This window comes from Myotis daubentonii, chromosome 6 (genome assembly GCF_963259705.1).
Source record: "Myotis daubentonii chromosome 6, mMyoDau2.1, whole genome shotgun sequence".
NCBI lineage: Eukaryota > Metazoa > Chordata > Mammalia > Chiroptera > Vespertilionidae > Myotis > Myotis daubentonii.
The window spans coordinates 90,027,461-90,051,013 of NC_081845.1; the positions used below are offsets into that span (position 1 = coordinate 90,027,461).

Here is a 23,553-nt window from a genome sequence, read left to right on the forward strand (position 1 = left end):
TGTATGTGGAGGATTTGACTATCTCTCCAAAGATTAAAATGGAGAATGCTGAACATGTGTGTCAGACACGAATGTAAATTATTTCAAGAGCATATAAATTTAGAGAATACCTTGAGGAGGCAGCAAAATGAGGTGGGGGGAAATACAACTTATAACGTCAAAGAGTGCTGGATTCAAATTCAGTCGCATCACTTACACTTGTAGAAATGCTCAAGCTCAGTTTCCTAGTCCTGTTGTGAATACAGAATGAAAGTATATGGAAATGCCTACAATGAAAGACCAGGGTTCTCAAGACGGTGGACATCTTTAAAACCACAACTGCCCCCGGTTCTCAACAAACACTGGTTTCCTTGATTTCCCCTCTCCATCTAAAGAAAGGACAGAGGGTTCTCTCATTTTCATACTTCACATAAAACATTACGAAATGCCAGTTAATTTATGAATCAAAAGCAAATACAAACTTAGAAAAATAGAAGGAAATGGTAGTGCTAATATGTCCTTTAAAGGAACTCTGTGGAAATATTATAAGAAAAGTAGGTTGGAAACTAGAAGGTGCATCACTGACCAGCTGAGTGATGCTGGCAACGCCACTCTGTCACCATGAGTTTTGATTTCCTCATCTCTAACCTGGTAGGTAGGTTCAAAGACGGCCCCAGTGATGGTGATCCTCACGGTATTCACAAGCTCCTGTAGTCCCCTGCTCCTGTGTGTGCACTGGCCTGCCTGACTTGCTTCCACCGTACAGAATACCACAGACGTGATGGAACGCCACTTGTGAGATAACGAGTATGTCTGTCTTGTTTAATTCACAAATGAGGTCATCTTTATGATAATGCATTATATTTAAATGTGGGGTAAAATAATATAGCTTTAATCCATTATAGATATGTATTAGGGAAATAGGTCTTTTAAATAATTTGTCTGCAGTATAAGGTTTTCCCATATACACATATTAAGTTATTTTTAAATGTGGTAATTTTTAAGCTACACTTTTAAAAGCATACTTACTAGATCATAGTTATAGAGAGGTTGACATACTTTTTCTAGAGTGTACAAATATCTGACATTATCTTTTGATTCATTTGCTGTATCTGTGATTCTTGCATCCAAGTCACGCCAATTCTAAGAAGAAAATGTATAAGAATTCTATGACACATCCAAATATATAAGTATGCTAAAGTTTAATCAAGAAATTCAATATATATACTAAAGTAGTAGATAGTTAAAGGTGGTTGATATATCTTTTTATTATATCATTTGAGACTTAAAGTTATAAATATTTTAAATGCACTAAAGTGAAGATTCATTCCATTGGTAATTAACATCCTGTCTGTAGGCTTAAACTGGATCTGCTTCAACTTGGAATGACTTGTCTAGGTTAGCTATGTACATTATTCTGGTCATTCAAGTATGGGTCAAGTTATGAAAACAGAACATTATTCCAAGAAAATATTCCTTATCAGAAAAGTGAACTTCAAATCCAGCAAGACTGTCCAGAGATGCTCTGGGACCATGGTGGATTGCTTCCATCAACATATATAACAACTGATTAATAGCAATAGTAATAAAGAACTTCCAGAATCTGTATAAAATAACTTCTGAGTTTTTTAAATTGAGGAAAAATATAAACAGTTAATTCACAAGAGAAGAAATGCAAATAGCCAATAAACTTTAAAAAATGACAACTTCACTATTAATAAGAAAAGGCAAATACAACAAGCCATTTCCACATGTCAGTTTGGAGAAAAATGTGTAACTGTTAGTAAGTATTGACAAAGTTGCCGAGTATACAACCTAGGGAAATACTTGCATGTATGCATATAGAAGTTTTAACTGCAGCAGTGTTTGTTAACACATAAAAAGAAACCATTTTCCTCAAAAACTTAAATACAGAGTTAGCATCTGACCCAGAAATTCTACTCCTACATCATATCTCCATGCAAAAACCTGCACAAGAATGTTCACAGTAGTATTGTTCACAATAGCCAAAAGTAGAAACCCAAATGTCTATAAAGTGATAAAATGTGATATCATTTGCAATGGAATATTAATCAGCTATTAAAAGGAATGAAGTGCTGAAACATGCTACAACATGGATAAATCTTGGAAATATTATCTTAAGTGAAAGAAGCCAATTAAGATTATTCTATTTATATAAAACTAGAGGCCCAGTGCACGAATTCGTGCATCAGTGGGGTTGCTTGGCCTAGCCTAAGGAATCGGGCCGAAACCAGCTCTCCAACAGCCCCTGAGGGGTCCCAGATTGCGAGAGGGCACAGGCCAGGCTGAGCAACCCCACTGGTGCACGATTGGGCCCAGGGATGATGAGGGAGGTTGCATCCAAGGAGGGACCGCAGGAGGGCTCCAGGGCATGTCCAGCCTGTCTTGCTCAGTCCCAATCAGCCAGACCTACCAGCAAGCTAACCTACCAGTCGGAGCATCTGCCCCCTGGTAGTCAGTGGACGTCATAGCGAGCAGTTGAGAGGCCTTAGCATATCATGAACATATTACGCTTTGAATGGTTGAAGGGCCAATTGGACAACCGGACACTTAGCATATTATGCTTTTATTATATAGGATGTCCATAATAGGCAAATAGAGGTAAAAAGTAGACTGGTAGTTACTTAGCCCGGGGGGGCCAGGACAGGGGAGAGATGGGTGAAAATGGGAGGTGGCAGCTAAAGTGTACAGGGTTTCTATTTGAGGTGATGAAATGATGAAAATGTTCTAATATTGATTATGGTGATGGGTGCACAACTATGTGAATATACTAAAAACCAGTGAATTGTACTCTTTAAATAGGAGAAATAAATAGTATGTGAATTGACATATTAAGGCTACATATTATTTCCTCCCAGTGACACCAACAGCAATTAAGGCTCACCTACAGTTAACACTGTTGGGAAAAAAAGAAAGAAAGCTGTCTTTCCTATTTATCTATAAACTAGAGCCCCAGTGCACTAAATTTGTGCATGGGTAGGGTCCCTAGAAGCTGCTGGCTGCCACTGGGGCCTCCCTTCCCTGGCTGCCAGCTGAGGGCCAGGGCCTTTCTTTGTTCCCCGCCACCCCCTGGTGGTCAGCGCATATCATAGCAAGCAGTTAAACTCCCATTCGGTCGAACTCCCAAGGGGACACTTTGCATATTAGGCTTTTATATATATAAACTAGAGGCCCGGTGCACAGCCAGGCCTGTGCCCTCTCACAGTCTGGGACCCCTCGGGAGATGACCTGCTGGCTTAGGCCTGCTCCCGGGTGGCAGAGGGCAGGCCCAATCCCTAGGTGCAGCCCCTGGTCGGGCTCAGAGCAGGGCCAATTGGGGAGTTGGGGCGCCGCCCCTTGTCATGCACATAGCAGGGCAGATTGGGAGGTTGCAATGCCACCCTCAGTCACACTCAGGGTAGGGCCGATTAGGGAGTTGGGGCGCCGCCCCCTGTCATGCACAGAGCAGAGCGGATTGGGAGGTTGCGATGCCACTCTCAGTCACGCTCAGGGTAGGGCCGATTGGGAGGTTGGGGCACCGCCCCCTGTCACACTCAAGGCAGGGTCGATGGGGAGGTTGTGGCGCCACCCCGTCACGCACAGAGCAGGGCCCATCAGGGGGTTGGGGAGCTCCCCGCTGTAACGCACAGAGCAGGGTCAATCAGGGGGTTGGGGAGCTCACCCTGTCACGCACAGAGCAGGGCCCATCAGGGGGTTGGGGAGCTCCCCCCTGTCACGCACAGAGCAGGGCCCATCAGGGGGTTGAGGAGCACCCCCCTGTCACTCATAGAGTAGGGCTGATAGGGGAGTTGGCGCACCGCCCCCTGTCACACACAGAACAGGGCAGATCAGGGGGTTGGGGCCCCACCCTCTATCACCCACAGAGCAGGACCGATCAGGGGGTTGGGGCGCCACCACTCTCACACTCAGGGCAGGGCCAATGGGGAGGTTATGGCTCTACCCCATCACACACAGAGCAGGGCCCTTGGGGTGGGGGGGTTGGGGTGCCGCACCCTGTCACACACAGGGCCGCAGGGCGATCAGGTGGTTGGGGAGCTCCCCCCTATCAGGCACAGAGCAGGGCCGATCAGGGGGTTGGGGCAGTTTCCCCTGTCAGAAACAGAACAGGGCGGATAGGGAGGTTGTGGCCCCGCCCCCTGTCACACACAGAGCCGCAGGGCAATCAGGGGTTTGGGCGCTGCCCCCTGTCACGCTGATCCCGGTGCTGGGAGGCATATTACCCTTTTACTATATAGAATAGAGGCCTGGTGCATGGGTGGGGACTGGCTGGTTTGCCCTGAAGGGTGTCCTGGATCAGGGTGGGGATCTCCACTGGGGTGCCTGGCCAGCCTGGGTGAGGAGATGATGGCTGTTTGCAGCTGGTCACACACCCTTCAGGGTGGGGGTCCCCACTGGGGTGCCTGGTCAGTCTGGGTGAGGGGCTGAGGGCTGTTTTCAGGCTGGGACTGAAGCTCCCAACTGCTCCTTTTTTTCTTTTTTATTCTGGGCCAGCTTTAGCTCTGAGGCTTGGCTCCAGCTCTGAGGCCTCAGCTGCTGAAAACAGGTATCTGGTTTGTTTCAGTTCTATAATCAAAACTCTGTATCAACTCCAGCTCTGAGATCCCGGCCGGCTGAAAGCAGGTTTCTGGGGTTTTGTTTAGCTTCTATATTTGTTACAATGTTTTTTAAACTCCAAGCTCAGAGGCCGGCAAGGCAGGCAGGGAACGTTGCAGTCCTCCGTCACTGAAGCAAGCAAGCCTCATGTTCAGTTTAAGCTGCCTGGCTGCCGGCTGCCATCTTGGCTGGCAGTTAATTTGCATATCGCCCTGATTAGCCAATGGGAAGGGTAGCGGTCGTATGCCAATTACCATATTTCTCTTTTATTAGATAGGACTAGAGGCCCGGTGCACAAAATTCATGCGGGGGGGGGGGTCCCTCAGCCCAGCCTGCACCCTCTCCAATCCGGGACCCCTTGGGAGATGTCCGACTGCCTCTCACAATCCAGGACCACTGGCCCCTAACCACTCGCCTGCCTGCCTGCCTGCCTGATTGCCCCTAATCACCTCTACGTCACCCCACACCCAGGACCCACGATTCCCTCCTCCAGCCAGTCGCGGGCACCCAGAACCCAGGCCAGCTTCGCCCGGGCCAACCACAGCCGCAGTGGACCATGGGAAGGCAGCTTTGCCCAGGCCGCAGCCGCAAGCACCCAGGACCACAGGGTGGGCACTTGTCCCTCTTCTAGGCCACAGCCGCAGGCGCCCACCCAGGACCACAGGGCAGGCAGCTTGTCCCTCTCCCAGGCCACAGGTGCAGGCACACCTGCTGGAGCCCAGGACCATGGGGAAGGCGGCTTGTCCCTCTCCTGGGACGCAGCCGGGCTGGTCCCCATTCCTCTCTGCAAGCTCACTTGTGCCTGGCTGGTATTCCTCTCTCCCCAGTGTTGAGTGTCTGAGCCGTTATGGCGTGATGGCATGAGGGTGTGACAACCATTTGCATATTAGCTCTTTATTATATAGGATAGGAAAATTATTAGATAAAACCTAGTGTATTAACATTCTGGAAAACTACACAGCTCAGTCTGACCAGCATAACTCTCTAAGACATGATATTGGGGAGGAAAGGAAGATGGCAGCATAGGTAAATACAGTACTCATGGCCTTCCACAACCACTTCAAAATTACAACTAAAATACAGAGTAACCATCATTCAGAACTGCCTGAAATCTGGCTGAATGAAAGTCCTACAACTAGAGAACTAAAGAAGAAAGCACATTGAGACTGGTAGGAGGGGTGTAGGGGCAAAACAGACTGCTCTGACACCCACATGTGGCATTTTTTTAATTGGGATGGATATCTTGGCAGCAAAGGCCTCCCATGAGGAGCAAGGAGTCCCAGCCCCACACCAGGCCCCCATCCCAGGGTTCCGGAGCTGGGAAGAGAAGTCCCCATAACTTCAGGCTGTAAAAAAATCAGCAGTGATGTGGCTGAGTAGCAAGGAGACTACTGGAGACCCAGATTACTATTAAAGGGCTAGTACACAGACTTACTCAGACTTGCTCCGCCTGAGCTCCAGAGCTGGGACGGTGGCTTGGGGGGACCAAGGGACATATGGAGAGGGCAAGAATTTCTAGCATTGGGGCAAGAATTCAGGAGTGGCTTTCTCCAAGGAAAAGCATCTTGAAGGGGTCATAGTTCCTATGCTGAGACCTCCCCCATCACAGAGCTAACTGGCAGTTGCTGTATCTGAGTCTCCATCAACCTGACTCACACTGTTCACTCCACCCTGATGATTCTCTAAGACCCTGCCCTACCCAAGTTATAGTCCCACCCAAGCTGTTAGCAGCAGTTTTTCCATATGAATGGCCTGTCCTGGCCCAGGCTTCACTTTTTCCTAAATCTCTCAAACAAGCAACAGCTTGGGTCAGCATGCCCCAAATCTATCAATAAAAGGCCCAAGACCCAGCCTTAGCACCAGCCCGCCTTGCTTCACAGCTGGGCCTCGCCTGGGCACTTCCAAGCCCAACAAAAGTAGCAGCCACCTGCAGATCATTCTGCAGCTCCTATTGGGAGGCCCCAGAGCCAGTGCACCTGTTGGACAGCTTCAGACCACCCCAGATTACAACTCTACACACCCATGAGTGACACATTTAAGAGGCAGACTCAGTAAGCACCAAAGCCCCACTGAAGCAGCTCCTGCTCCATAGGGGTGTCTCCTGAACAGCAGCTCTTCTGCTGTAGTCACAGCTAATACTCACAGCCAATAGGCCTGGAGGTCAATTCCTCCCAGTGATGCCAACAACAATCAAGGCTCACCTACAACAAGACAATGCACACAGCCCACACAGGGGCGCACTTAGAGTGCCCAGATCAGGTGACTGGGGAGGCTGAGTTACTGGGCCCTACAGGACACCTAGTTCACAAGGCCACTCTACCAATTCCAGGAGACATAGCAGCTCTACCTAATACATAGAAACAAACACAGGGAAGTAGCCAAAATGTGGAAACAAAGAAACATATCACAAATTAAAGAATAGAAGAGGGCCCCTGAAAAAGAACTAAATAAAGTAGAAGCAAGCAAACTACTAGATACAGAATTCAAAACAATGGTTATAAGAATGCTCAAAGATCTTAATAAGAGCTTCAGTGGGTTTAGTGAGACTCTCAAGGATCTTAGAATACCAAAGACATGAAAAAGGACCAGTCAGAAATTAAGCATAATTAACTGAATTAAAGAATGATTTACTCTTTATTTCAGGGAATCAACAGCAGAGTCAAAGATGCTGAGAATCAAATCAGTGATTTGGAATATGAAGAAGCAAAAACACCCAATCAGAAGAACTAAAAGAATCCAAAAATATGAAGATAATGTGAGGAGCCTCTGGGACAACTTCAAGCATACCATCTCATCATGGGGGTGCCAGAAGGAGAAGAGACAGATCAAGATATTGAAAACCTATTTGAAGAAATAATAATAGAAAACTTCCCCTACCTGGTGAAAGAAAGAGAGTCCCAAACAAGATGAACCCAAAAAGGCCCATACCAAGACACATCATAATTAAAATGCAAAGGGTTATAAACAAAGAGAGAATCTTAAAAGCAATAAGAGAAAAGCAGTTAGTTACCTACAAGGAGCACCCATACAACTATCATCTGGTTTCTCAACAGAAACTATGCAGGCCAGAAGGGAGTGGCAAGAAATATTCAAAGTGATGAAAAGCAAGGACCTACAACCAAAATTACTCTACCCAGCAAAACTATCAGTTAAAATTGAAAGTCAGATGATGAGATTCACAGACAAGAAAAAGCTAGAGTTCATCACCACCAAACCAGTATTACTAGTACATGAAATGTTGAAGGGTATTCTTTTTTTAAATATAGTTTTATTGATTTCAGAAAGGAAGGGAGAAGGATAGAGAAATAGAAACATTGATGAGAAACATCACCGATCATGTGCCTCCTGCATGCCCCCTACTTGGGATTGAGCCCGCAATCCAAGCATGTGCCCTGACCAGGAATCAAACTGTGACCTCCTGGTTCATGGGTTGACATTCAACCACTAGGTCACACCAGGGAGGAGGAGGAGAAAAAAATATTAAAATATGAACAATAAAATGGTAATAAATACATATCTATCAACAAATGAATGTAAAAATCAAAATAAATGAACAAGAAATGGAATGAACAAAATAAACTGATGAATAAAATAGAACCACAGGCATGGAAACATGGAACAGACTGAGGAATCTCAGAGGTAAGTGGGGAGCAGGGGGCAGGAAGAGATTAACAAAGAACTTATGTGCATATATACATTACCTATGGACACAGACAATAGGGTGCTGAAGGCCTGGGGCAGGGTGGGAATTGGGTGCAGGAGGGCAGTGGGGAGAAAAAAGGGGACATCTGTAATACTCTCAACAATAAAAATTTTTAAAAATATGCTATTGGGAGAAGAGGGAATTGAAGAATAATACATTATGACACTATGTTATAAAAAACAGAAACACAAAATTATGTAATTTTATATGTAGGTAGTATACTCATCCTATATAATGAAAGCCTAATATGCTAAGTGTCCAGTCATCTGGTTGGCCATTCAACCAATCAAAGCATAATATGCTAATGATATGCTAAGGCCACTCAACCGCTCACTATGATGTGCACTGACCACCAGGGGGCAGACAGTCAACCTGTCGACCAGTTGCTATAACGTGCACAGACGCCCCGACTGGTAGGTTAGCTTGCTGCTGGGGTCTGGCTGATTGGGACTGAGTAAGAGGGGTTGGACACGCCCTGGGACCCTCCCATGTCCCTCCCCAGCCCTGATTGTGCACCAGTGGGGTCACTCGGCCTAGCCTGTGCCCTCTCACAATCCAGGACCCTTCAGGGGATGTCGAAGAACCGGTTTCGGCCCGATCCCACAGGCCAGGCTAAGGGACCCCACTGGTGCATGAATTCATGCACCGGGCCTCTAGTATATAAATATCACAGAATAAGCCAGTCAGAGAAAGACAAGTATCACATGTTCTCACTCATATGTGGAATCTAATGAACAAAATAACCTGATGAACAAAATAGATCTAGAGACATAGAAGCATGCAAAAGACTGATGTATTTCAGAAGGAGGGAGAGGGAGACAGGTAGAGGCAGGGGGAGGAAGATTAACCAAAGAACGTATATGCATAGGCCATGGACAAACAATAGTGCTGTGAAAGCCTGGGGAGGGGGTGGGAGCAGGTTGGAGAGAGTCAATGGGGGAAAGAACGGGACATCTATAATACTTTCAACAATAAAGATTTTTAAAAACCAACAAATAAAAAATTACGGTTATCTCTCTGTACTTATCATTCAGGACCAGGAGTTAAGGGGTGGGAAGGTGTGTGATTAAGAGAGACTTGTTTTATAGAAAGGGAATGGACTGACTATTCTTGGGGGGGAAAGGGGTGTGGGAGATGCGGGAAGAGACTGGACAAAAATCGTGCACCTATGGATGAGGACAGTGGGTGGGGAATGAGGGCAGAGGGTGGGGTGGGAACTGGGAGGAGGGGAGTTATGGGGGGAAAAAAGAGGAACAAATGTAATAATCTGAACAATAAAGATTTAATTTTAAAAAAAAGAGAGACTTGTTTTAACTCAAACATAGACAACAGTATGGTGGTTATCATAGGTGAAAGGGGGTCAGGGAGGATAAAGTGTATAAAGGGGGTCAAATATATGGGGAGGGAAGGAAACTAGACTTTTGGTGGTAACCACACAATGCAATATACTGATGATGCATTATAGAATTGTATACTTGAAACTTTATAATGTTATTACCCAATGTTACCCCAATAAATTTAATTTTTAAAGACAGACACTTGTTTTATCTGCAATGTTTAAATCTCTTACAAAAAATCATGTATTATTTATAATAATAAAAGCATAGTATGCTAATTAAACCGGAAAGCTGAACGACCTTCTGGACGTCCTTCTGGATGAAGCTGCAGCAGTGGGCACCAAGGCAGAGGTGGTAAGGGGCAATCAGGGAGGCAGGCAAGCAGTTCAGGACAATCAGGCAGGCAGAGTGGTTAGGGATGATCAGGCCAGCAGGTGAGTGATTAGAGGCAATCAGGCAGGCAGGCAGAGGGTTTAGGGGCCATCAGGCAGGCAGGTGAACCATTAGGGACAATCAGGCAGGCAGGCAAGTGGTTAGGGACAATCAGGCAGGCATGAGAGCAGTTAGGAGCCAGCAGTCCCAGATTGTGAGAAGGATGTCTGAGGGGTCCCAGATTGCAAGAGGGTGCAGGTCAGGCTGAGGGACCTGCCCCGCTCCCTCCATGTACAAATTTCATGCACCGGGCCTCTAGTTTGCTATAAAGACATGTTTTTCTATATTTTTTTATTTTTAAAAAATATTTTTATATTGATTTCAGAGAGAAAGGGAGAAGGAGAAAGAGATAGAAACATCAATGATGAGACAGAATCATTAATTGGCTGCCTCCTGCACGCCCCCCACTGGGGATCAATCCACAACCCAGGCATGTGCCCTTGACCAGAATCAAACCCTGGACCCTTCAGTCTGCAGACCAATGCTCTATCCACTGAGCCAAACTGGCTAGGGCTAAATATATAATTTTTTAAGGAAGAGTAAAGAAAAAGAAAAGGAACTGGAAACAATCAAGCTAAACTGTTAATAAAGATAACCTCTAGGAAAAAGTGAAATGTATGAAGAGAAGGCATTTTTGCTTTTGACTTCTCATGTAGTTCTTGACCTCAACAAGCCTCTGTTGATTTACAACTTCAAAAAAAATTTTTTTTAATAACAATCATTTTATAGTAGTACTGTTTAAATGGGTGTGCAAAATATTGAGGACTAAATCTTCATTTCTATACTTCATTTCCCTCTTCTGGAAATAGCTTATTATATGAGAAAGCCTTACTCAAAGATGAATACTTCTGCACACATGATGTTCATATATGATGCAAAGAAGCAGTTCAAGAAGAATAATTTTCTAGTTGGTTGTTCTGAAGTATATCAAACTTTAAAATACAGGCCTTTTACCTTTAACAGTTTGGAGTGTGCAACATTAAGCACATTTATGACAGCCTTACAACTCGGCCCTTTAATCTGTTCAATGATGTAATTGAATTTGGCTGACATGCGCTTCCAGTGCTCCAGTTCAGTGAGTGGGCCTGAGTCATCAGCTTCTTTTCTCATTTGCTCACTCTCAATAAGTACCTGCAATCAAAAATATTCACAGAATAGAGAAATGTTTTAAAAGTTCTTTTAAAAGTTCGTTACTTTCATCTTTTCAAAGGAAGATAAAAGTATAAATGACATTCAACATTGAAGAATGTTTAAAACTGCTAGCAAACTAAGAATAGATGGGAACTTCTTTAAAATGATAAATAGTGCCTAGCTACCAAAAATCTACAGCAAACATACTTAAGAGTGAAATTTTAGAAAATGTAATTCTAAAACCAAGGACAAGAAAACTTTGCCACTATCACCACCCACTTCCATTCAACCTGGTAATGGAGAGCCCAAAACAAGATAAGTAAACAAAAGAATTACTATAAAAATTGGGAATGAAAAAACAAAGATGGAATCATCACAGCTGACATGATTGACCACATTCTAGAAATTCAAGAATATCTAAAGACAAACTTTTATAATTAATAAAAGTAAGGTTGCTAAATTATATATGTCAGATGCATTTCTTTATAAATCATATAACAATCTAAAAATGTAAATATAAACATATAGCATCTGCTTGCTATAATAAATAATAACAATGATATCAAGAGATTAACAAAAGATGTACATTATCTTTTCGGAGAAAATTAGAAAACTTACTTCCAACACACAAAAAAATGACCTACAGAAATGGAGAGATTATAACATGTTCGTGAACGGAAAAATTCAGGCATATAAAGATGGCATTTTTCTCTAAATTAATGTATACATTCAATGAAGTTTCAATCGAAATTTCAAAAGGATTTTTGGTGATACTTGACAAACTAGCCTTAAAATTCTGGCTTGAAAGAATTAACCAGAAGTAATCAATGCAATTTTGAAGAAAAATACAGAAAGGGACTTGCCATACCAAATACTGATTTAATAAAAAGCTACAGAAATAAAAGCAGCATGGTATAAGTACAAAAAAACAAATAAGTAGACCAGTGTGATAGAAAAGGGGTCCCAGAAACTTGATATGTTACAGAGTTGACATTACAAATTTGTTAGGAAAGAATGCCCTTATTAAATAAACAGCTCTGGGACAAATTGGCTGACGATATGGAAAAATACAAAATTAGATTCCTACCTCACATTACACACACACACACACACACACACACACACACACACACACACAATTCCAGATGCTAAATGTTAAGAGAAAATGGTAAAACTCTTAAAGAAAATATAGAACATAGAGGTAAAACTATGAAGAAAACCATGAAACTGAATATCATAATTGTCAAGAAAACGGTTACCGCTGGGGGAAGAAAGGGGAATTGAAATTGGGAAGAGGAATACTAGGGGATCGCAAGGTGCTGGCAGTGTTCCATTTCTTAACTTGTGCAAGCTTATACAGGTGTTAATTTTGCAATAGTTTGTTTACTTTATTGTACTTATTCTGGTGTATTTCACCATTTAAAATAAATAATGTAGGTGAATATCTTCATAACACTGGAATAGAAATGGGTTTATGATACCAGATGAAAATGCAGGACACAAGATGAACCAAGAAAGGATTAACATCCAGAAAATACTATTGAAACCCCAACAAATCAGTAAGATATCATCAAACAATCTGAAATATAACTACGTAAAAGATATGGAGAAGCCATTCAACAAAGAGGAAACCTAAAGATCCATTAAACATACTCAACCTCAACTGTATTCAGGGTAATGCAAAATAAATCAAGATACCATTTCACACCCAATATATTGGCATTAAAAATCTGACAATCCCAAGTGTGATGAAAATCTGAAGAAAGGGGAACTCTCATATGCTTCTGTACAAAATATTATAGTTAATATTTTATAGTTACTATAACCACTATTTGGAGGGCTTTGCAATACCCAATAAAATATCCATACATTACTGCTCTCAGCAGTTCCAGTGGGAAATTTATTTTTAAATCCTCACCAAAGGACATATTCCCACCAATGTATTTATTTTATTTATTTTTTTTTTTAGAGAAAGGTGAGGGGGAGGGAGATAAACACTGATGTGAGAAACATTGATTGGCCGCCTCCCATAATGCCCCAATCAGGGATCCAACCAGCAACCCAGGTATGTGCCCTAACTGGGAATTGAATCCCCCACCTTTCAGTGAACAGGACAACACTCCAACCAAATGAGCTACACTGACCAGGGCTCCCCTGGGAAATTCTTGAACAAAGGAGACTTGAACAAAGATATTCATTAAATATGTATTTTTATTGTTTGCAATCGCAAAAAAAAGTAGAAATAACTATCTTTCTGAGGGAACCAATAAATAAACTTCAATTCTGCACAGCAAAAGAAACCATCAACAAAACAACAAGAAAGCCCACTGCATGGGAGAACATATTTGCCAATGTTATCACCAATAAGGGTTTAATCTCCAACATTTATAGGGAATTCATACAACTTAACAAAAGGAAGATAAACAATCCAATCAAAAAATGGGCAAAGGACCTAAACAGACACTTTTCAAAAGAGGACATTCAGAAAGCCAAGAGACATATGAAAACATGCTCAAAGTCACTAATCATCCAAGAAATGCAAATCAAAACAATAATGAGGTACCATCTCACACCTGTCAGAATGGCTATCATCAACAAGTCAACAAATGACAAGTGCTGGAGAGGATGTGGAGAAAAAGGAACCCTTCTGCACTGCTGGTGAGAATGCAGACTGGTGCAGCCACTGTGGAGAACAGTATGGAGTTTCCTCAAAAAACTAAAAATGGAACTCCCATTTGACCCCGTGATCCCACTTCTAGGAATATATCCCAAGAAAACAGAAACACCAATCAGAAAGGATATATGCACCCCTATGTTCATAGCAGCACAATTCACCATAGCTAAGATCTGGAAACAGCCTAAGTGCCCATCAGTAGATGAGTGGATTAGAAAACTGTGGTACATCTACATGATGGAATACTATGCTGCTGTAAAAAAGAAGGAAATCTTACCATTTGCAACGGCATGGATGGAACTGGAGAGCATTATGCTAAGTGAAATAAGCCAGTCAATGAAGGAAAAATACCACATGATCTCACTCATTTATGGATAATAAAGACCATTATAAACTTACGAACAAAAATAGATACAGAGGCAGAGCAGCCTCGAACAGACTGTCAAACTACAGCAGGAAGGCCGGGGAGGGTTGGGGGGCAGGAGAGGCGGGGTAAGAGATCAACTGAAGGACTTGTATGCATGCATATAAGCATAACCAATGGACATAAGACACTGGGGGATAGGGGAGGCCAGGGGATTGTCAAGGGCAGGAAAAAAAAGGAGACCTATGTAATACTCTTTGTAATACTTTAAGCAATAAAACAATTTTTAAAAAAATAAAATAAACTTCTCTACCTTCTTAACAGAGGTTAGTAGACATAATTTAAATGTCTCTTCAATGTCTGAATATCTATATAATAAACTGATTTTTTTCACAGAGGAATATCATACAGTGAATGAATTAAATTTACTTGTACCAACATGAATGAAAGAATGTTGGGGGGGGGGACCTGTAAAAGGATCCTTAATAGTATTATACTATTTATGTAAAGATTTTAAACACAAATACATTATATATATATACTAGAGGCCCAATGCACAAAATTCGTGCAAGAGTAGGCCTTCCTTCCCCTGGCTGCTGGCACCGGTTTGCCTCTGGCACCCGGGACCCAGGGTTCCATCAGGCCACTGGCAGGCACCTGGGACCCAGGCTCCCTCGCAGCCCTGACTTCATCCAGAAGGACATCCAGTCTAAATAGCATATTACACTTTTATTGTTATAGATACATATAAAATTTATATCTGTAATATAAAGCTTATAAATTTGTAAATACAGCCCTAACCGGTATGGCTCAGTGGATAGAGCGTCCGCCTGCAGACTGAAAGGTCCCAGGTTTGATTCCGGTCAAGGGCATGTACCTTGGTTGCGGGCACATTCCCAGTAGGGGGTGTGCAGGAGGCAGCTGATCGATGTTTCTCTCTCATCGATGTTTCTAACTCTCTATCCCTCTCCCTTCCTCTCTGTAAAAAATCAATAAAATATATTTAAAAAAAAAATTTGTAAATACAATAAAAGTGTCAAACTTTCAAGAGAATGGGAGGAGTCAAAAACATCAGGATAGTGATAACACAGAGGGAGGGAGAGGAAAGGGTTAGAGGCTTTCGTGAAAATAAAAAAGATCTGAAGCAAATATAGCAAACTAGAGGCCTGGTGCATGAAAATTTGTGCACTCAGAGGGTCCCTCAGCCCAGCCTGCGCCCTCTCACAGTCCAGGACCCCTCAGGGGATGTCCAACTGATGGCTTAGGCCTGCTCCCTGGGGGACCAGGCTTAAGCTGGAAGTCAGACATCCCTCTGGCAGCCCAGGAGCCCTCAGGGGATGTCCAGGGGAGCGGGCCTAAGCCATTAGTCAGATATCTTTAGCACTGCCAGGAGAGGCTCCCGCCACCACTGCTGTGCTGGCCAGCCATGAGCCGGCTTTTGGCTGAGCAGCACTCCCCCTGTGGAAGCACACTGACCACCAGGGGGCAGCTCCTGAATTGAGCATCTACCCCCTGGTGGTCAATGCATGTCATAGCAACTGGTCATTCCCGGTCATTCCATCATTAGGGTCAATTTGCATATTACCCTTTTATTATATAGGACTAGAGGCCCGGTGCACAAAAATTTGTGCACTCGGGGTTGGGAGAGGAGGTCCCTCAGCCTGGCCTGTGCCCTCTCACAGTCTGGGACCCATCAGGAGATAAGGACCTGCTGGTTTAGGCCTGCTCCCGGGTGGCAGCGGGCAGGCCTAATCCTAGGTGTAACCCCTGGTCGGGCTCAGAGCAGGGCCCATTGGGGAGTTGGGGCCCCGCCTCCTGTCATGCACAGAGCAGGGCGGATTGGGAGGTTGCGATGCCACCCTCAGTCATGCTCAGGGTAGGGCTGATTGGGGGGTTGGGGCACCACCCCCTGGCACACTCAAGGCAGGGTCCATAGGGAGGTTGCAGCGCCACTCCTGTCATGCACAGAGCAGGGCCGATCAGAGGGTTGGAGCTCCACACCCTGTCACACTGATCCCGGTGCTGGGAAGCCTCCCTGCTCCGCTGATCCCAGGGCCAGGACGCCTCTCGGCTCCCCTGATCCCTGGCCCGGAGGCCTCTCGGCTCCGCTGATCACCGGGGCGGGAGGCCTCTCTGCTCCGCTGATCGCGGGGCCTCCGACTCCGCTGATCATGGGGCCGGGAGGCCTCTGGACTCCGCTGATCACCGGGGCTGGGAGGCCTATGGACTCCGCTGATCACCGGGCCGGGAGGCCTCTGGACTCTGCTGATCACAGGGGCCGGGAGGCCTCTCGGCTCCGCTGATCACCGGGGCCGGGAGGCCTCTCGGCTCCGCTGATCACTGGGGCCGGGAGGCCTCTCGGCTCCGCTGATCGCGGGGCCTCCGACTCCGCTGATCACCGGGGCCGGGAGGCCTCTCGGATCCGCTGATCCCAGGCCCTGAGGCCTCTCTGCCCTGCTGCTTCAGGGCTGTTTGGCTTCGCTCTGCTTGAAGCCTGAGTATGCAAATTAACCGCCATCTTTTAGCTTCTATAATTGAAACATTGTATCTTTTGGAGTTGTTGCTTCAGGAGCTCAGAGCCCCGCAGCTGCGGGGATCCTTGACTTTCTCCATCGCTGGGGCAACCAAGCCTCCTATTCTCAGCTGCCTGGCTGCCAGCCGCCATCTTGGCTGACAGTTAATTTGCATATCTCGCTGATTAGCCAATGAAAAAGGTATCGGTTGTACGCCAATTACCATTTTTCTCTTTTATTAGTATAGGATGGTATCTGTTTAAACTCAGTTACAGAGATGTGTGTTATATTATTTTCTGTACCTTTTAATGTTCATAACTTTTCATAACTTAAATTGTGATGGAATTTTTAAGGATACAAATGAGGCAAAATACATAGTTGATTTTTCAAACGTATTGAAGTTCTATTTTTAATCCAGAAAATGCTTATAATTTTAACCATGGTTTATGGCACTCTTCCTAACCTAATTACAAGCTTTTCTACCTCCTTAAATAGAGGATAGTAGACATAATTTAAGCTTTTTTAAATGGCTAAAAGCATATATAATTTGAATAACTAAATTAAAGAATGAAAATGACCCTTAAAATTAACTTTTAAATTTTAAATCAAGTGACCTTTTGATGTTTAATTCCTGTTACATTATTCATAGGTGATAACCCAGCCTCAAATTGAATATTTCCAGTGATTCAGTACATTCCATTTCCATCTCTCTCCTTATAACCATCACTCTCTCTGGCTTACTTCTGTCACACACGTTTAATTTCACATTAAATCCCTTCAAATAGTTGAAAATACCATGTCACTCCTATGCCCCCTTTTCCCAGGTCAAACGTCTCCATGTACTTTCCTTGAATAACATTGTTCAAATCCTTGGCCTATTTTTCTCTAAACTGCCCATTTCTTAATAACTTATAAAATGTCTTTATATATTATGGATACTCTTTGTTATACATGCTGATAACATAATCTCCCAGAAAGTCACTTTTCTTTTAACTTTATGGTGGTTTTTGACATAATGGAAGTTATTAATTTCTTTTTAATGTAGCCAAACCTATTTTTTTTTTCTTTCATGGCTTCTGGGTTTTGTATTTTGCTTAAGAAAATATTACCATAGTCTTATGTTCTGCTTCATTTATGGCTTTTTTTCTTTTTTCCTTTTTCATTTATGGTTTTTGTTTTGTATTTCTTTTCTTTTTTATCTTTAATTTCTTTATTGGTTAAGGTATTACAAATGTGTCCTCATCCCCCCATTAACTCCCAACTTCTCCCCCCACTGCAACCCCCCCCCCCCCCCGCACACATGCTCTCATCCCCCTGTTGTCCATGTCCATTGGTTTGGCTTATATGCATGAATACAAGTCCTTTGGTTGATCTCTTCCCCTTACCCCCACCCTCCCCTACTTTCCCTCTGAGGATTGATAGTCTGATTGCTGTTTCTCTGTCTTTGGATCTGTCCTTGTTCATCAGTCTATGTTGTTCTCTATATTCCACAAATGAGTGAGATCATGTGGTATTTATCTTTCTCTGACTGGCTTACTTCACTCAACATAATGCTCTCCAGTTCCATCCATGCTGTTGCAAATGGCAAGAGTTCCTTCTTTTTTACCACAGCATAGTATTCCATTGTGCAGATGTACCACAGTTTTTTAATCCACTCATCTGCTGATGGGCACCTAGGCTGTTTCCAAATCTTAGTTATGGTGAATTGAGCTGCTATGAACATAGGGGTGCATATATCCTTTCTGATTGGTGTTTCTGGCTTGTTGGGATATATTCCTAGAAGTGGGATCACGGGGTCAAATGGGAGTTCCATTTTTAGTTTTTTGAGGAAACTCCATACTGTTCTCCACAGTGGCTGCACCAGGCTGCATTCCCACCAGCAGTGCAGAAGGGTTCCTTTTTCTCCACATCCTCTCCAGCACTTGTCGTTTGTTGATTTGTTGATGATAGCCATTCTGGCAGGTGTGAGATGATGCCGCATTGTTGTTTTGATTTGCATCTCTCGTACAATTAGTGACTTTGAGCATGTTTTCATATGTCTTTGGGCCTTCTGTATGTCCTCTTTCGAAAAGTGTCTATCTAGGTCCGTTGCCCATTTTTTGATTGGATTGTTTATCTTCCTTTTGTTAAGTTGCATGAGTTCCCTGTAAATGTTGGAGATTAAACCCTTACTGGTGATATAATTGGCAAATATGTTCTCCCATGCAGTGGGCCTTCTTGTTGTTTTGTTTATAGTTTCCTTTGCTGTGCAAAAGCTTTTTATTTTGATGTAGTCCCATTTGTTTATTTTCTCTTTAGTTTCCATTGCCCTAAGAGCAGTATTAGAGAACAAATTCCTTCGGCATATGTCTGCGATTTCGCTGCCTGTGGATTCCTCTAGTGTTTTTATGGTTTCCCGTCTTATGTTTAAGTCTTTTATCCATTTTGAGTTTATTTTGGTGTATGGTGTGAGTTGGTGGTCTAGTTTCATCTTTTTGCATGTAACTGTCCAATTTTCCCAACACCATTTATTGAAGAGACTGTCTTGACTCCATTTGTATGCTCTTGCCACCTTTGTCGAACATTAATTGGGCATAGTGGTTTGGGTCGATTTCTGAGTTCTCTATCATATTCCGTTGATTTATATGTCTGTTCTTGTGCCAGTACCAAGCTGTTTTAAGAACAGTGGCTTTGTAATACAGTTTGATATCTGGTATTGAGATCCCACCTACTTTGTTCTTCTTTCTCAGGATTGCTGCAGCTATTCAAGGTCTTTTTTTATTCCAGATGAATTTTTGGAACATTCATTCTAGATCTGTGAAATATGCCATTGGTAATTCAATGGGGATTGCATTGAATCTATAGATTGCTTTGGGTAGTATGGACATTTTGATGATGTTGATTCTACCAATCCATGAACATGGTATGTTCTTTCATCTATTTATGTCTTCCTCTATCTCTTTTTTCAGTGTCCTGTAGTTTTTCGCATATAAGTCTTTTACCTCCTTAGTTAAGTTTATTCCTAGGTATCTTAATTTTTTTGGTGTGATGGTAAATGGGATTGCTTTTTTAGTCTCACTTTCTGTAAGTTCACTATTGGTGTAAAGAAATGCCATAGATTTCTTGGCATTAATTTTGTATCCTGCTACATTGCCGAATTCATTTATTAAGTCTAATAATTTTTTGATGGAGTCTTTAGGGTTCTCTATGTACAGTATCATGTCATCTGCAAATAAAGACAGTTTTACTTCTTCTTTTCCAATCTGGATGCCTTTTATTTCTTCTTCGTGTCTGATCACAACGGCTAGTACTTCCAGTACTATGTTAAACAGGAGTGGTGAGAGGGGGCATCCCTGTCATGTTCCTGTTCTTAGGGGAAATGGTTTTAGTTCCTGCCCATTGATTATGATGTTGGCTATGGGTTTGTCATATATGGCTTTTATTATGTTGGGTATGATCCTTCTATTCCTACCTTGCTGAGAGTCTTTATCAAGAAAGGGTTTTGGATTTTGCAAATGCTTTTTCTGCATCAATTGATATGACTATGTGGTTTTTATCTCTCGATTTGTTTATGTGATGTATTACGTTTATTGATTTGTGGATATTGTACCATCCTTGCATCCCTCAGATAAAACCTACTTGGTCACGGTGTATGATCTTTCTGATGTACTGCTGGATCCAATTTTCTGGGATTTTGTTGAGGATTTTGGCATCTATGTTCATGAGTGATATTGGCCTGTAATTCTCTTTCATTGTGTTGTCTTTACCTGGTTTTGGTATTAGGGTGATGCTGGCTTCATAGAATGAGCTTGGAAGTGTTCCGTCCTCTTGAATTTTTTGGAATAGTATGAGGAGGATAGGTTTTAGTTCTTCCTTGAATGTTTGGTAAAATTCCCGTGAAGCCGTCTGTCCCCGGGCTTTTGTTTGCTGGAAGCTTTTTGATTACTGCTTCAATTTCTTCCATAGTTATTGGCGTATTGAGATTTTTAGACTCTTCCTGATTAAGTTTTGGAAGGTTGTATTTATCTAGGAATATGTCCATTTCCTCCAGGTTTGTTGGAGTAGAGTTGTTCATATTATTTTTTAACAATCCTTTGTATTTCTGTGGGGTCTGCTGTTATTTCTCCTCTTTCATTTCTGATTTTGTTTATTTGGGTCCTTTCTCTTTGTTTCTTAGTGAGCCTGGCTATAGGTTCATCAATCTTGTTTATCCTTTCAAAGAACCAGCTCTTGGTTTTGTTGATCTTTTGTATTGTTTTTGGTCTTTATGTCATTTATCTCCACTCTGATCTTTATTATTTCCTTCCTCTGCTTACACTGGGCTTTTCTTGTTGCTCTCTTTCTAACTCTTTGAGTTGTAGGGTTAGATAATTTATTATCATTGTTTCTTATTTTTTGCAGTAGGCTTGTAGAGCTATAAACTTCCCTCTCAAGACTGCTTTCGCTGTGTCCCATAGGTTTTGGATTGTTGTGTTTTCATTGTTGTTTGTTACCATGATGTTTTTTATTTCTTCTTTGATCTCTCTGGTAACTCAGTCATTGTTTAATAGCATGCTATTTAGTCTCCATGTGTTTGATTTTTTTTGGATTGTTTTTATTGTAGTTGATTTCTAGTTTTATGCCATTGTGATCTGAGAAGATGCTTGATATGATTTCTATCTTCTTGAATTTGAATAGACTTTGTCTGTGACCCAATATATGGCCTATCTTTGAAAATGACCCATGTGTACTTGAGAACAATGTATATTTTGTGGCTTTGGGGTGAAATGTTCTGAAGATGTCAATTAATTCCATCTGATCTAGTGAGTCATTTAGAATTGATGTTTCTTTGCTGATTTTTTGTTTAGAGGATTTGCCCAATGGTGATAGTGGGGTGTTAAAGTCCCCTACTATGATTGTATTGCTGTCAATCTCTCCCTTGATCTCCTCCAGAAGTTTTCTTATGTATTTGGGCACTCCTATATTGGGTGTGTATATGTTTACCAGAGTTATTTCTTCTTGTTGAATTGCTCCCTTTAGTATTATGAAGTGGCCTTCCTTATCTCTTTTTATGTCCTTCACTTTGAGATCTAATTTGTCAGATATAAGTATTGGTACCCCAGCTTTTTCTTCATTTCCATTCACCTGGAAAACCTTTTTCCATCCCTTCACCATCAGTCTCTGTGCATCTTTTTTTCTGAGGTGGGTTTCCTGTAGACAGCAGATATATGGGTCATGTTGTCTTATCCACTCAGTTATCGTATGTCTTTTGATTGGAGCATTTAATCCATTTACATTTAATGTTATTATTGATAGATACTTGTTTGTTGCCATTTTCATTCTTTATCCCTGTGTTCCTTCTTTGTTTCTTTTTTTTTTTTTTTTTTTTTTTTTACAGCAGACCCTTTAGCATTTCTTTCATTGCTGGTTTGGTGGTAATAAACTCCCATAATCCTTTTTTGTCTGTGAAGCTCTTGATTTCACCCTCAATTTTGATTGATATCCTTGCTGGGTACAGTATTCTTGAATTCAGACCCTTCCTTTGCATGACTTTGTATATTTCATTCCATTCCCTTCTTGCCTGATGTGTTTCTGTTGAGAGATCCGTCACTAGTCTGATGGGGGATCCTTTGTACGTAACTTTCTGTCTCTCTCTGGCCGCTTTTAAGATTCTTGCTTTGTCATTGGTGTTTGCCAATTTAATGATAATGTGCCTTGGATTTGGTCTTTTGGGGTTCATTTTGCTTGGGACTCTGTGGATTTGTGTGAGTTTTTTTCTTTTCTATATCAGGGAAGTTTTCTGTCATTATTTTTTTGAAACAGGTTTCCTATTCCTTGCTCAGTTTCCTCTCCTTCTGGCACCCCTATTATGTGGATGTTGTTTCATTTCATGTTGTCCCAGAGTTCTCTTAGGCTCTCCTCCAACTTTTTTATTGTTTTTTCTAGAAGCTGCTCTGCTTGGGTATTTTTTCCTTCTAGCTCACTGATGCGGTCCTCTGTTTCTTCTAGTCTACTGTCGATGCTTTCTATTGAGTTCTTTATAGCAGTGATGTCATTTTTCATTTCTTCTTGGTTCTTCTTTATTTCCTCTTGGTTCTTACACATATTGTTGAATTTGTCTTCCATTCTTTTCATCCACCTTATGACCATTTCTCTGAATTCTTTCTCTGACAGGTTGCTTGCCTCCATTGCCTCCATTTCGTTTACTTCCTTTTCTGGTGATGGCTGTTTTTCTTTCATATACGGGCTGTGTTCTTTGTCTCCCCATGATCTCTCTTCTCCAGGTGTTTGGTTATGTAGTTCTCTCTCTGCTGCGTTGATTTAAAGGCACAAAATACAACACAACAAGGTACAACGCACAAGGCACTGAACACCAATGTATTCACGATACTAATAACCCCAAATAAAGGTGACCACCAGATCAAAGAGAATTAGGGGATAAAGAAGAAAGAAGCAAAAAAGAAAAAGGAGGAAAAAAGGAGTGCAAAAATGAAATTGGGAAAAGTAAAAAAAAAAGTAAAAGAGAAAAGAAAGAGAATGAAATAGAAGAGGGGAAGAAACTATTTATATAGGGAGAAAACTCCAATACAACAGCCACTAATCCCAACAAATTCCAGTAACAGATCCCTGGAGATGAACGCAAACTACAAACAATAACTAATATCAAGCGAGGTGAGGGAAAACAGAAGCAAAAAAAATAACCAGAAAAAAAAACAAGAGAAAAAGAAAAAGGAAAAGAAAAACAATCTCACAAACAAGCATAAAAAAACCCAATATACTCAACAATCAAGCAAACAACAACAAAACGACTGAGAGGAAAAAAACTTTGGTTAGTGAAGAAAGAGAAG

At 42.3% G+C, this 23,553-nt stretch overlaps 1 protein-coding gene across 1 annotated transcript in view; it reads right to left on the minus strand.

Annotated features, from left to right (window-relative positions):
• Nucleotides 1–23,553, minus strand: part of DNAH8 (dynein axonemal heavy chain 8) — a 265,848-nt gene that overhangs the window by 236,585 nt on the left and 5,710 nt on the right. Inside the window, exons 4-5 of the mRNA XM_059699679.1 lie at nucleotides 11,020–11,196; nucleotides 1,009–1,122 (exon numbers count right to left, since the gene is read on the minus strand). Coding sequence (XP_059555662.1) covers nucleotides 1,009–1,122; nucleotides 11,020–11,196 — 291 coding nt within the window. The remainder of the gene's footprint in view (nucleotides 1–1,008; nucleotides 1,123–11,019; nucleotides 11,197–23,553) is intronic.